This window comes from Ruditapes philippinarum, unplaced genomic scaffold (assembly GCF_026571515.1).
Source record: "Ruditapes philippinarum isolate M1 unplaced genomic scaffold, ASM2657151v2 ctg738_1_1_1_1, whole genome shotgun sequence".
NCBI classification, from domain to species: domain Eukaryota; kingdom Metazoa; phylum Mollusca; class Bivalvia; order Venerida; family Veneridae; genus Ruditapes; species Ruditapes philippinarum.
In genome coordinates this window covers 214,770-231,254 of record NW_026863645.1, presented here as the reverse complement: position 1 = coordinate 231,254, position 16,485 = coordinate 214,770, and the positions used below count along the sequence as shown (strand labels likewise).

Genomic DNA, 16,485 nt, shown 5'->3' with positions numbered 1-16,485 from the left:
TGATTTATGACTTAAAATTTAAGTGAATCTATGTTGACTTAATCTTTCTGCATGTAACCACAATATTTGTTTAGCAAATTGTGACCTTAAACAGACTAGAATATTTTTTTTTATTTTGAAAAAGAGCCAGTTTTTATCAATGAATGAAAAATTCAAACACTCCCAAAAATAGTGTCATTCAAGTTTAAATAGAATAAAATACCAGGTTAATTCATGCACACAGCTAGCTACAACCTATCATCTTACATATAGTAGTAAAGTTGTAAAGATGTATATTTTAACGTTTAATGGTACAATTTTATATATCAGTTCCTTTTAATAATTCAGGAAATAAACTGTGAAAAAAAAAGATTTTTTTTAAAATTCAGGACATAAACTGTGAAAAACTGTTTTTTAAAAACTAAATTGCCACAAATAAAAGCAGCCCCGGTCAGTGACCTCATAGTCTAGATTCATGCTATTGTGAAAATTTATAAATTATTCAAATTCATTCTAGCCAGCATTTGAGTCCAACTAATTGTAGTCCAAGTGGTGGTATTGAGTTTCAGGGCATTTTTTGTCAAAATTGTAAAGGGGCCTGGGCCTGTTCATTTTGTGAAAAAAGTGCGATGTGTCATAAATTTGTGGAAAAAAAAGACAAATTATTTGGCATTCTGCGGTTTTTTGAAACCGGAAACAGTTTGCTTTGAACGTTTGATAATAATTTCTGACCTATGTAAAATCTGCTTTAAGTTGGTACGTTAACCCGGTTTACAAGCGAAAAAATCGTTTGACTTGATTAAAACTATTTCTGTGTTATAGCATTTGGTGTAAATCAAATTTTATCGCAAGGTAAATGTATTTCGAAGACAAAGTCCCAATATTTTGTGAAATCTCTTTAGAAATTGTGATTTTTTTCCGCTGCTTTGTGAAAAAGAAGTGCAATTTTGAATTGTGAAGGGGCCTTATATCGGCCCCTGTTATAGAAGAAAAAAAAGCCCTGGAGTTTTGTGTGCAGTCTGCATGGCTCATACAAAATTACATGTATCTCAGAATCTGCTGAAGACAACATACACTACTCTGACTACAATTCTAAGCTAGTATAATCCATTACCAATCAATATAAATTACCTTAATATGTCAAATAATGCAAAAATAGCCCAATATTATAATACCATTAGGAAGCAGGATGATATTATATATAAACAAATGAATTCTGGAAAATTTTACATATTATTATAACTTATAGCACAAGGTCGTCATAAATAAAAAATTCTCAAACTATTGACAGGGCTTTTTTTCACAGGTTGGGTAAGCAGCCCAGCCCTTAATTTTGGGGAAAAATTACATGGTATATTTGCAAAAGGGGAAGTAAAAACTTGATGTAAATTCAATTTTGGGGGAAAACTGCATGATTTTAAAGAAATTTTCTTTGGGGAAGCAGCCCTATACCGGCCCCTGTTATAGAAGGTAAAAAGGCCCTGATTGATGATTTTTTTTTCTTTGAAAATTTGAACTGTGTTGACTAAATTTGCTATTCTACAGATATGCAACTCTAAAAACAGACCAGCCCTGGGTTAAACAGAAATCTTTAAGCCTTACCTGCATTGTAAATTTATTAAGCGATCTTGTCCATCTTTCAATCTAGACATTCAAACCAGTCATCTTTACAGTGGGAAATTCCAATATAATTATATAATTATGTATTATACTAACTGGAAAGCATGATGCCAGCAAACTCATTCTACCCATACATCTAGTGCAGACCAAGATCAGACTGCAAATTTGTGCTGTCTGATCATGGTCTGCACTGTTCACTTTTCAATCATAATATTTATTTTGGGATTCTCCCTAAAATTGATGGAATGGATTTTCTTTGGATTGAAAGATGGACAAGTCCATTTAAGATATTTAAGCATGTTATGGGTTAACTGAAAATGTTAAATTTCTGCATAATATCCTTCTTATAAATACATTTCTGTACAAAAATACAGCGTGAAACAATGATCTATAGAACCATCTAGTGTCCTTTTAACCTCACTATTCCGTCAGGAAAGCTGTGACTCTTCAATCAATAAACCAAACCTGTCCATTTCGAATAAAAACGTCATCTCAAAATGCATGCCAATACTTTAATCAAGCAAAGCACCTAGGAATGAAAAAAACAACAACAACCAAATAATCATGAAAATTTTGATTATGGAGGTAAACCTACCTGGAAACATGATTTATTCACTCCTACACTCACAATATAATCAGATATGCCTTCCTGATAATCCTATACACTAGTTTATGTTTTTCTCCCCCTACACTCACTATAATAAAGTATTTACTGTGAGAAAACACTAACAGACTTGGAATTCCAGCACACTACTCTCTATCTAGTATTATCAGCCAAACACATCTTGCAGGCAGAATTTCTACACTAGCTTCTATTTCTGTACCATCATTAATATCTGTTTTAACAATTTTGTATATATATATTAATTCTGCTTCAAGGTCAGGATGTTCACTTTATCTTTGTAGAACAAATTTTGAAGAAATTATAAACCATTTCCCTGTTACACAGACTGTAGCTATTCTATTGTTCAGCTATGACCTTTCTTTGGCCTTGGTTGTAATATTTTTTTGCAAGGAAACAATGATAACTATGAATCTGTGAAATAGCATACAGCAGACATGCATCTGTAATTCTTTTACAAAATATTACCTGAAGAAACAGCTGTTCTTCCATTTATAATAATTTACCGTATTATCCCTAATAATACAACCTAGCTATTGTTTTTTTTTTGCCTTTTTTTTTTCGCAACCTGAAGTCCTTCTTATGTGGGATATTAAAACATTTACATGGAATTAGGGAAATTTAATAAACTTTATTAAAACTTTCAGCATGCCCATTTGCGAACATGGCAAAGTGCATAATTTATGCACAAATTTGTTCATGCACGCATAAAAATTTGAAGGCAGTGGGGTACATGCATGCAAAGTAATAGCATCAGAACAATCAAATTTAAATGAATGTTTTGGAAAGTTTAACTTTTATACATGAATAATAATTTAATTAACAACAGGAATATATAAATGACCCTAACATTACTCACCTGAATAAAGATTGCAAGTACTACCATGACTGCTTGCTTGGGCTTAGAGCGAGAACAGTATGAACTTTATAATTCACAAATAAACAAAACAACAAAGACCTTTAAATTCTACATAAGGATAGAGTTACGCACGGATCATTGATGCCGTTGAGAATTGAGTACTGCTCAAGCCGGCATGAGGGATGTTGCACATATTCATTATCCTTCATGTACAGACTCAATCAAACCGAGTCTGCAATTCTCGTGTAATTTTGTTGTGGTTAATGCTTCCGAGGGATCACTTTGTTTCCAGATTTTTTCTAATATGTACTGTAACTAATTATTACGCTCAACGAAGGTTCTCTGACGAAAAAATCTTTCCAAGCAGTGTGCGTGACATAATTTCAAGACAGCCAAAGTTTGGATAATGTAAGAAGCTTACAATTGGGTCACATCAATGGTGGTGTTTTAGATCTTTAGACATGGATATACAATTATAACAATCTCAACAAAACTTTGTTGGACTTAGACAACAATTAGAGAGTAAATGCACCTTTTTTCTGTTTTAACATCTGCAGAACATGAGAACACTTAAAAAGGCCAAGCCCACAGGGCAAGAAACTTTAAGTCTAAGGACTATTGCCTAGTTTTGTTACCTAACGCTTTTAAATTTTTGAACAGTGTGGTGTTATTTGAGAGTTAGGTTTGATAATGCAACTGTTAAGGCTGACAATGCAGTCGGCTATATTTTTACATAGAAAGCATATTAAATACATGCAACATTGGTGCATGTCTCTAAAAGAATAAAGCTTATTTTCTCTTCTTTCAATGTACACCTGTGTGCGTGATTAGCCATTTATCCTAAATGCTCACACGAGTTAAAAATTTAAACCATGACAAAAGCAAAGATGATGGACCTACTTCAAAGATAGGTAAGATACTTATCATTCAATTATTCATTTTACCGATCAAACAGAAAAACTCTTCAATTGACATACGGACACAGAGATTTTTAACCCTGCATCAAGTTGCAAAGAAAAGATCAAAAGTAAAAAGGTCATCTCAGATTTCAAAAATATTTAAAGATCATTTGAAACTGACTTTTCAGATAATGTTTATATTTTGGTTCAAATTGCTTTCTTTACATGTAGCTCTAAAATCAATTTCTCTCCAGAGAGTTCTGAAATATGTTCTAAGCTTGTCAAGAAAATATGCACATTGCATAAATGTATAAATGGGAAGTCATCAGTGTCTAAATGAATTAATGACACTTTTATACAGGTGAACGGCAACAATCATTTCTTGCCTTTTCTCAGACATTTTGTCTCTTCATGTTTAATACTATAAAACTGTTTCGTACAGGAAAAGCAATATATGATTATGCATATTTTTATTCCAACATAATTAAAAAAGTAAAACTGTTAATAATTTGTAATCAAAGTTAAGGTTATGGCAAACTTTACATTGAGAAAATTATGTTTTTGTTTCTATATATTGCTTTTATCAAATACATAACAACAAGTTTTTTGTAAGTTGTAACAGAATTACCAACGTCTCCTGTCTAAGGGAAAATTTACATGAAGCACAAAATTGTGGTATTTCAAAAGATTGAGATATGGATCTGGACTTACGGACAGGTGAAGGACAATAACATTCACAACATTTTTTTTATTCCTACTGTCATACCAGCGACTATTTTTCAATTTTTCAGCATTTGGAGAAAGTAGTACCAATGTTTCACTTTGAACAATTCTTTAGTAAATACATTCATACTTTCTGTTAAAGAGAAAATTCTGCCAAAGCTAGAGGGAAATAACCTCTAGTTTTTAAAAGAGGGGAAATGGGCTCCAAATGGTCCCAAAATACACATCTTTCAATACACAACTATCTACTATGTTGGTTTTCATATGTTATGATTGTTCAAACCAAATGTCCAACCGATAAACATCACATCCAAGTAGGAGTGAAATGACTCCAGATTAATATGCCGATTTGACAATTCCATTCTTGATTCATCATGGCAGTATTTTGATTACCATTTTGCTTATCCAATCAAAATGTTTGTAATGTAAATACTGACATACATTGTTTAAAAATGAAAGACAAACCACAAGTTGTTGATGCTCTTGGATCATTTAAATCAGGTGTTTTTCAATGAAGCTGAATACTGAAAAATTTATGTTAACATAGCCTAAGTAATTAAATCCAAATTAATCAGAGAAAACTAAATGGTCGCAATTTCTCTGATATTGAAATAATTTTTTTGGGGGGGCAGGGGAGTTGAGGGGGTTGCATTGACTAACACAGTATAGTATTAGTACCTGAGTAGAACCAATGACATTCTTCTGTAAGCTAGCTGGATAGCTAATAATATACTACAATTTCACATTAATTGGCACTAAAAATTACATGGCATTTTAGGCATGTTTAATACATTGGTATGCTACTAAATCAAATTGTTTAACATGGAAAGTAACAAAGTATATCTTAAGCATCTTTAATATCAATCCTTTTGACCACATACTCCTTGCAATATACCAAGAACCAAACATATCCATTAGAAAATTTATTCAGAGTCTCAACAACCTTGACCCAATTTACTTAATTTTGGCTCAAACCCCGAAGCTGCCTATTTAAGGAAACTTTAAATAGTGTAAATATAGCTGCAATCAGCAAATCCTTGTCCAAAAATAAAGTCAAAAAAATTCAATGGTGCCCAGAAAAACATCATTTGGCTAACTGTATAACTAAGCGTGGGGCATCCAAATATAATCTGCTGTGTGTAATACAAAAAAAAAACAATTTCAAAAAATTTTATATAAACTTGTAAAATTTTAACATTTTTATATCTTACATTTTTTTTAATAACTCAAAACATCACAGTTTTTTTTTTAATAACTCAAAACATCACAAAAAAGAAGAAAAGAAAGAAAGTATAATTAATGATAATTTCATCTTATTTTTGTTTAGTAAAATTTATATAACGTAATTATGACGTTATAACGTCATAATTACGTTATATAAAGTTTACTAAACAAAAATAAGATAAAATTAACAGTTACCTCCTCCTGTCTTCATGTTGGGGTCATGATGGTGGTTTCAAAGCCATATGGCAATGGACTTTGAAAATATTTTAAGTATTACAAAAACTTTAACATAAGTTGTTACGCCGAAGCTAGGGTGACTACAATAGCTCCACTTATTCTTATCGAAGAGTCAAGTTAAAAATTGCAAGTAGACAACATTTCTTTTTTTAATTTCCTTTGAAAATAGTGTTGGCTAAAGCATGCTACACTACTGATTTTTAAACAGGACTTTAACAGAATTAACAACTGAACACTACTTACTCTTCTATAAAGTTATATTATTTACTCTGTTCTGACAATTCAAAAGGTGTTGCATTTCATTTATTATTTATTTGCAAATGTGTAAAGAATCTAATATTCAGTTTAATCAGTGCTTTAAGATACTAATTTTGAAAAGTGCTCATGTTCAACAATTTTCGACTATTTCTGTAATGCCCTTCAGTGTTCAATCTAGAGCGTGCCATTGACCCCCTGAAAAGGCCGCCGGCGCAAAACAAAATCAACTGTGGGCCCGATGGGCGCACTCATAGAAAATGCCCTAAATGACATTAGAATGCTTTCTTAAACCTGATTAAGTACATAAAAGAAGTTTCTTGTGAATAATATTAATAAATACTGAATTCAAAACTGAAGTTTGTATTGAAAAACAAGAGCATGTTGGTAAGATAGTTTACCGCACTCGGTAACCCATTTAAAACCTTTATCGCTACGCTCTCTCGGTCCGCGTCTGTAAATACTATGTAGACCTGTTCGAACCGTAACTATTACTTACTTTTGAGTCACAGTTTTTATAAGCAAAACAAATCGTCACAGATAATCCAATACATGCGTGTAGTTATAGTTTTTTCACGGTCAAAACAAATAAATATGTAATAACTTTCCAAAGGAAAAAAAATATATATGTATGTGAAAATGCGAGTTAATTATAGAGAAGTGTGCATAAATTAATACGAACACGCCTTCATCCAATTAAAAATGTCTTAAAGATGGAGCAATCAAACACGATTGGCTAGGGAGTGTCTGACAATTAAGTAAATTAACTTTGATTGGTCTTTGGCTGGTTGGCGCTAAAACATTGTGCATATCATTAATCAATACAGACATCTTAAGCGTGACGTAAGAACTGCTGCCCTGACAAAAGATCAAAGGTACCAGTATGTCAATATACATTGTCTTAGCACCTGTTGACACTTTGTTTTTCGCTTGGATATATTGAGAAGAGTAAATGTTTTTAGCGACTATTGTAAGTTTATATTCTTCATAAACAAAGCTAATTTCAAAATATGATTTTCCTTTATATATCAGGCGCTGATTAAAAAACTGAACATTATTGTCAAATATCCCTGGTAACATTAAAATAAGATTCATATTTTTCTTTGAACATTATGTCATCGCGTTTCTTTACCAATCAGTTCTTAAATTTGAGCCTGTATCAATGCTAATGTCATTTTTTTTAGTTGAGTTGTTTTGGAATTTTGCAACCGTTTTTGGTCTAAATATGGTACGTGAACAAGTAACTTAAAAGATACAATAGCTTATTTGAATTTGATGTTCATTTTAAGTGTGGGCCCCCTTTTTTCTAAAATGACCCCCTTTTGAAAAGTTTATGGGCCCGAAGGGCCCCCTGGGAATTTGTTCTAGATTGAACACTGCCCTCTTTCCTTTTCTATGTAGCAAGTAAATTTTAAGAATGCTCTTGTTTACTGTCATCAGCAAATAACCGAACCTGTGAAACTATGTTTTCAGGCAAGTTATGGACAGTAAGGTAAGAAATGGACCAAGGACAGAGCTCTGCGGGACATATAACAATACCGGAAGACGGACAAAACCCCACCAGTTAAAACCCCACCACTCAAAATTTTATAGAGAGGACAAAACCCCACCACTAAATTTTATAGAGTGGACAAAACCCCACCACTAAATTTTACAGAGTGGACAAAACCCTACCACTTACCAATTATTGGGCAAGATTTGATGAATTAAAATATATATAATATACAGTACACATTTTCACATTTTATCTTTTAATTTCAATATAACATTTGTATAATACTGGTACAAGAGATTATACAAATAATTTACAAACTGTTAAATCAACATCAAAGAGTAGTCATTTATTTGAGACTGTGCCACATTTATGACCTTGAATTATCCATTATTTTAAGTTTCTTCAAATTCATGTTTTCAATTTATTTATATAAAAAATAAACTACTAACTATTAATCAAGAATGTAGCACATTTTCATCAATTAATGATTAGAAAATAGCACATTTTTATAGCACATTTCTAATTTATTCAGTTCAGACAATTTACCTTCATTGTACTTCATTGTACTTAGTTTAAGTGGATACTGTGGCTGATAGCCTGAAGAAACTCGGGTACAGTCTTCTCCTTATTGATGAGTTGTTCACACATTCTTTTGAGTTTCATCTGCTGCACAATTGTTTGTTTTTTAACATGTTTACAAGAAAGTTTTGTCCACTCTATAAAACTGAAGTGGTGGGGTTTTGTCCACTCTATAAAATTAAGTGGTGGGGTTTTGTCCACTCTATAAAATTTTGAGTGGTGGGTTTAAAAGATTAATTGTTTAATCCATGTGGCTTCCTGAGCGAAGGTGTCATAAACTGTAATTAACAACTGGCTAGTATAAATTTAATCCGCCTGGAAACAGTTATAAGTGGTCAAACACAGTGAAAATACCGCTAAATTTGAGGTGATGAAATTTACAAGATTCAGCAAACGTTTCGGGTAAGGCCAAAATAAAAAATGTCTTGTTCAGGGAACCCGACCGACCCTTTTTTTAAAACGCCGTCCCTAAACTTATTTTTATTTTCAGTACGAAAATGTTTGGGTACTGGGCATGAACCAGTTTATGGACAGAATTCGAGTTTTTTTAATAGTCTATTTTTTGATAATAAACATGTATTTATAAAACTAACATAGCAAAAACCTGAGTTCTAATTGCGTCCGATAACACAATTAGTACTGCCTATTGACATAAGCAAATTACAAAATGAAAGGTTAAATTAGGTCATCAAAAGTGTAAATTGTTCACTCTTGCAGAACAAGTTTCTGGACATATATTTAACAGCTTTTCATATCTGTTTTTAACTGATAATTATTCTATAACCAAAAAAATCTTCTCACATATTAGCTTAGCTTTCTTAAGCTTAGTTACTGAAAAAAGTTTTATGATATGAAAAATAATAATCACGTGATGTGTCTGGGAATGATTGAAAAGTGAAATGGATATTTTTGTGTGTGCGGCAGCAATGAAGTGCGAAGTGGAGTAAACCTTGCTAAACACTGTTTTTCGATACGTTACAGATTTAGCTCTGGGGAATTACACCCAATGAACTTCGAATAAAGTACATTGTGCATTAATTGCTACCCAAAATTATATCCCTAAATAAACAAAATATTGCGCATGTGCAGAACATATTATATGCCCAAAAGGAATATAAGGCTGTTTTTAAAACACAGGTACATGTAAGATATCCCCATGAAATTTTAATGATGTATCAACTTGGAAGGAAGTTTATTTTCTCAAACAATTAAACCAAGCATCTTCATGACATATAATACCGATCTTCATCGATAAAGCCAAAATTAAGCCGTTATAATTCTTGTCCAGAAACTGGTATTGTCCGGAAACACCAGCATGCCCAGTAGTCCAACTAATTGTACTGCGCGACGAGATATTGTGCTATTTTCGTGTCTGGGCAATATTTCGCCTCTACGTACAACATAAAAAGTACCTTTTCTGTGGTGAAATTTGCGCCGGGATTTTGAGCGCAAGCTTTGGACCGTGTAAAATCGTATTAGAATTCATATTTGAATAAATTTGTTACGATACCTTTAGAGATTATTCATTTCTACATCAATTTCATGTTTTATTTGTGAAAATCTTCCTAACATAAAGATTTTGATAGAAAAGTAAACACATGCACCATCAAAATAGAGACATCGCCGCTAATGTCACGTGACAAATACACTGTTGATAACTACACTGGTGTGTATGCGGTACTGCGTTACTGAGAAACGACGAAACACTCTTGGTAAAATATCAAGTTTAATGTTATATTTAAGACATTTATTTATGCAAAAATTAATAATTATGATAGGATGAAAATATTATTTTATTGGAGCAGATGCACAACTTATTCGTTATTGTCAGAGCGTTCTTAGAAATATCAAAATCATTATTATCTTTTATAGAAAAGCTACTCTGTAAATGGACTCCTCACTAAACCGTTTCTTGTTTATAAAAAAACTATTTTGGTCAGCTTTCCAAGTAAATATAAGACATGGGACCTATTGGTATCTATAGATTTTTTTCCACGATTATGATGGAAATAGGGATATGATAAGGGCAGAAACATGAGGTTTATATGTTTAAACAACAACGTACGGATTCCTTGCGCCTTTGCGACTACGAGAAAACACCATTCTAAGGAATTTAACAGTCTGTTATTTATAATCAGGTTGATTAACTATTAAACGATACTTTCAATGTTCAAAATAATTTTTATCAATAATAAAACGAATAAGCTTCAAACGCGGTGCCTCGACATTATACATGTATGTGCGAAAACAAAATTCCACGTAAATTTCTTTTTTTATATCTTATCCACGCAGGCCCATAATTCTGGATAGTTTTATCCAAAAAGCTTTCAGAAGATGTTTTTTAGAAAGAAAAAGACACACACAAACGAAGGTATGAAAATTGTTTTAAAATGACCGGGGTACATGTAGCAGAGAAAAAATACTCGGAAATTTATTTCATGAAACAGGTGCCCCCGTCTTATTTTGCTGTTGTTATTGTTTTTTGTTTTGTTTTGCAAAAGACTTTCATAATGTTGGTATACAGTAAATATTTATCCCATACAATTGACTTTTATGCTAAGAAATTATTTTCTTTTATAAAATACATGCATGGCGAGGTGAGATTTGAAGAATCAACGCGGTTATTTTACCATGTTACATAAACAAAACGCTGCACCGCTAATTTCTTTCACAGACACTTTGGGTGTGGAGCTTTAAAATCCAAATAAAATGTATATTTGTCAATACCAGCACATGTACTGATCATATATATATAAAAAAACTAAATATAAGCCGTTTTGAAAAAAAAAATATATTTCAACGTCTATAATATTACACAAGATAAAAATGTTCGCCGGAAAAAATCCGCACACCTGTCGTCAAAAACACCATGTATTTTATTCTGTTTCCAATATTTTCACAAAATCCTTTCGTCCATCGACACAAAAGATATAAATCTTCAAGATGATGGTCAATTTTAAACTTCAACGGTAATATAAACAACGCAACTGGCAAAATAAAAATCGAGATTATCGCCGTTTTACTCCATCTACAAAATCTTTCGACAAATTCAAACGTGGCTCCATATACATTTTATTTGGATTTTAAAGGCGTTTTTAGCTTCACACCCCAAGCGTCTGTGATTTCTTTGATTCTTGTCCAATCTTATAAGATTTAAGGGTTATTCAACACTATTACTCATTTTAAACATACTATGATACAGATTGTTACTGCCCAAATATAAAAGGTGTTGCTTTGGAAAACGAACTAATAAAATCGGTAATAAATCACGGCGCCTCCTCAGCTCTTGTTTCTATATTTATTTATTTTTTTTGAGTTTTTGATAAAGAACAAAAATTAAGATTTTAACCTTCCAGTAAATTTAGAAAGAAAACCAGAAATAAAGTTCCTAATAATTAAATGCCACAACTCAAAACTTAAAAAGTTGGCATATCTTGCATAAATTCAAAGTGTATTGGTAAGCCGGGAAAATGTACTGAGGAAACTCGGGACCATAACACATTTAAATTCTTTACACCGTTTAAACAACTTTCATAAATGTATTATAGAAAGTAATTTAAGCATAAAATTATCGTCTTTGAAATAAATCATCAAGTATATTTATAATTATAAATTGAAAAATAAATACATGTAACTAAGACAATCTAAAAATAACTTCTTCTCAATTTGAACCGTGTCAGCATGGAAAATTGTTTAACTGATTCCGGAAAGGAATCACGGCTCGAATTTAAAAAAATCTAATTTATTCATTTAAAACTTAATCTTATAAATTTATAGTTGACACAAAGAAATTAAGTAAGGAAGAAACAGGACTGCGCATCAATTATTAATAGTGTCAACATTTCCGAAGTGTATATTGGCCAGTGTACCGGTGTCGGCGTTGTGGAATACATGTAGTTGACACATTTTAAAAATAAATATTAGGTTGAATATATTTTCTATACCGGGACAAAACTTTTCTGCAAAACTTTTCTGGAACATCGCTTAAACAACACCAAATATCCAGGCCATTACGGCATGCTATGATAACAGTCTTTTATTACACGGATAAATGGTACATGTACACAGGTTCTTTCAGATACAGACAAACGAAAAATGGGTGCTCGGAGTAAAGAGTTTTATTTTTCTGAAAACAGTTGAGGAATGAAACATTAACGCAAGAATTTACCATTTGAATTCTTTCATAGCGTAATGCACGTTGAAAAACAAAACTTTCCTATAGGCAAGGATTTGCTGTTTTTAATACTCAGCAAGTTGTGACTAACATAATTATACTAACATAGATAATACTACAGAGTGATGACAATTTACATTTTAATGAAATACAGTATTTTGTTTATCCTTAACCTTTAATAAACATATTTATAAAAAAGAGGACTAAATTAAAAGTTCCCCCGCATCATTTTAAAGATTTCTATCATGAATTACAAAAATATTTAAAGATAATTTCCTGGCGATTTATTTTATTGTAGCAATAAATATAATTAATAATAACATCATTTAAGAAAAAAATCCACTTTTTAATAGTTTTACATATTTTTTTAGCCACGCAAAAGAAAATGACAACATTCACGCACGGTACCGAACAATATCGATTTTTAGCGTACATGTTACATTACTGTAGCAACATCACAATATGGCGGCGTTGTTACACAAATGAGACGGTGAAATGAAACTAACGTGGTTTACTTTATTCTAAGTTGATAGTCTGGCACTTTTTGTGCTGTTAATTCCTTAAAATTGTATTGTTGAATAAATTCTTTGTTTAAATTGTCTGCATTTTCACATTTACATCGAAATCCACGTTTCACCACAGAAAGGTCTCCTTTTGGTTTTGACGTTAAAGCGAGATTCTGCCCCAGAACGAAAATATCTCAGAATCAAGCTTTGGCACGTCAATATATTTTGACTACATGCCCAGTAGGTATCCTAGAGTCATTAGTTTTGACGCCCTTAAGCTGTTTAACTAGTGCATTTCTTTATATTGAACCTGATCATTAAATAATATACAATATAAAGTAAGGCCATTTTTTTTTTATATTTTGGTTTACTGATTTTTTCCAAAAAAAGGTTGGGTCGGCGGCGGGAAAAAAAAAGAAAAAAAAAAAGGTTTTCATAACTTTAAATGTGGTGCATACATATACATAGTACTTACCAGAGCAATGAAATTAAATACATCGATCGCCGATTGTCTATTCCAAAGATTGTCTAAATACACACAAAAAAATTTGCTCACATTGCCATTGTTTAAAAAACACACATGAAATCTACACACGATGACTAATGACAAGTGGCAAGCCAGCCCTTCAAAAGAATCTGTCATTCTTTGATGTTTACACACTGCTGTGTAATCTGAATCATCAAAGGTGCCGAAACTCAGCTGACTTGCACTCAGTTAAAAAAAAAACTGTCAAGAAAAGATTACACATGTTCAATTTTAATATTGCCCGATGTGAAAATATTTTTTGTCGGATAATTAGCGGGTCAATTATTGACATAAAAATCTATTAAAAGTAAGTGCATTTTTAAATTTTGTTTGTTTGAAAACCTGTATTCAATCTGCTTTTAAAGACTATTTTTTTTTGTTAAATCTGAAAATACTGATCTTGTCAATTGCATCAGATTTCTCTTGCTCTGTCCTTGAATGTAACTGCTTACGTAATTTTGGCGTGTTTTTTTTTTTTTTTTTTTTTGAAGTTGTTTACTTTGACATTTTTACGCATTTGGACACCTTAATTGTATTGATGAAATATGATCAAAGCCTCATTATAATTCTGTGAGAATGGCTTGACCCATTTAACAGACATTATTTCATAATTATTACCGACGTTTGTTTGAAAAGTCGTAAGATGAGATATATATATATCCTGATAGAATATTAACAAACATCTTAACTTTATTAGCGGCGTATTTCAAGACAACACAAAATTTTTTGGGGGCAGATTTTTTTTTTCATTTTCCCAAAATACGGAGTCGGCGGGTCAGTAAACCGAAATATAAAAAAATAATGGCCTAACTATGGCATGTTGTTAATCACTGCAAACCATTTTTATGTTTGTTAAAATTCAAAATCAGTTAAGTTTTGTACTTAACTAAACAGACTGTGGAGGCATCCATTGTTGTTTACAGTCATATGAAATGACGCCTTTTCATTGGGTGGTTATTTTAAAAGGATATTTCACTGTAATGAAGTATGAACAGCAAAAGAAGTTTTTAAATGAGCAAACCTGCAATGTAACAACATCGTGAAAACTTAAAATTATAATATATTTCATATAAAACTATCCATTATTTAGGAATGTCATACACCCTGGCAGTGGTCTTATTAGGTGCACCTGTCTCTTTAACCTTGAATGTATTTACCATTAATCTTGATGAATAGCATCTGTATTTGGCTTAAAGGGCTGAAAAATATATCTAAAATGAATGCTGTTGTAAAGATATGTATATGTTTATTTGAAAAATGATTTTTTTCTTTCTTTTTTTAAACTTATATACAATAATTAATCCATTATGAATTTTACTCAGTATCAATTAAAAACCAATTAACGTTTTCAAAACAATATAAGCTGTACACCTTTATGATACAGTGAATATTAAGGACACTTTGCAAAGTTTTAGTCACATGACACTCATTAGACATTTTAAAATGGAGGATAGAAACAGAAAAGGGCAGGTCAAAATTTCACAAAGGCTATATTTGCAAAATTATGGCTTGCATAAACATCAATTGAATTTGCATTAGTAAAAAGATGAAAAAATACAGTACATATGATAAAGGTGAAGTATTTTCAGTGAAATATCTCTGTCTTTCCACATGTTTTAGTTATACGTTGTAAATACATGCTTGCAGTGCAGTCAGCAAATTATGACGTCATACGAGGTCGTTTTCGTCATTTTTTAGGTCAAAACAAAAATGGCGTCAAAATAGATGAGCGTCAAAACACATGACCCGATGATATGAACAATTCAATGTTTGAAATGTTTGGGTACTGGTACTGTCCATGGAAATAACCATTCAAATTGAAATTTTTGAAAGAGCACTTGACAGTCATATTGTTTTTCTTAGACCTTAATTTCATTCCTAATCACTGACTAAACAATAAAATTGCAAATGGTTTTTAGACATGGGAGGGGGCGTGGCATAACTTAGCTATGCATGTATTTTAAATGTTTCCATTCAGATACAAAATAGAAAATTCATGTTTAGTTTATCATGATATACATAATAAATTTATAAAGAGAATATAAATTAAAGGGATGCTGTAACCTTTCAATGACATTTCTAGTTTCGGTTTAGGCCACAACTATGAGGTCAGGGTCACTGTTCAGCGTGAAGAAACGCTTGTTCTGACAGTGATGAAACTGTGCACGTCAATGAAAACGAGCATATTTCTGATACGCTTGTAACATTGTCATTCAATTTTTCTGTCATTTTTAATCCAAATAATAAAGCTTATACATTGAAATTAATATTCAACAAGTCATGCACATTAAAAATAGCTTAAACACTTGACAAAATGCACAAAATTAGGCTTACCTTTTTCGGACATTTTCACGTTCAATCAATCTGTACTTCTAAATTTAGCCAGCCAATGAAACAAGCCCTCTAAAATTATGTTTATACAACGGCATTAGGATTTTTTGCGGCATATTGTTTCGATTTAGTAAAACTCCCCGTACATAAGCTATGCAACAAAAAAGAATCATGCCAAATTATTATATTTTGATAGGCATGTTTATGCTTCTCTCATATTACCCATTAAGTTTATGTTTGTCGATTTATTGTTCTTTGTCATCACTCTTATCATGTATGACAAGGATTATGACTTTATGGATGATGTTTATGTGTAAATGTTCTGGCAAATTTTACTTGTAGGATTTGTCTCTCTTTATTAGAAATCGTTAAAAAACTCTAAAATAAAGGTAAAGTCTGGGACTCTATCGACGACTTACGGACCCCATATTTTGCTACGAAATCTATTGTGTCACA

The 16,485-nt window shown here is 31.7% G+C and overlaps 1 protein-coding gene across 1 annotated transcript in view; it reads right to left on the bottom strand.

The window, feature by feature from the left end:
* Positions 1-15,898, bottom strand: part of LOC132722792 (uncharacterized) — a 59,133-nt gene extending 43,235 nt beyond the window's left edge. Inside the window, exon 1 of the mRNA XM_060707355.1 lies at positions 15,763-15,898. Coding sequence (XP_060563338.1) covers positions 15,763-15,775 — 13 coding nt within the window. The 5' untranslated portion in view covers positions 15,776-15,898. The remainder of the gene's footprint in view (positions 1-15,762) is intronic.
* Positions 15,899-16,485: the final 587 nt, after the last annotated feature.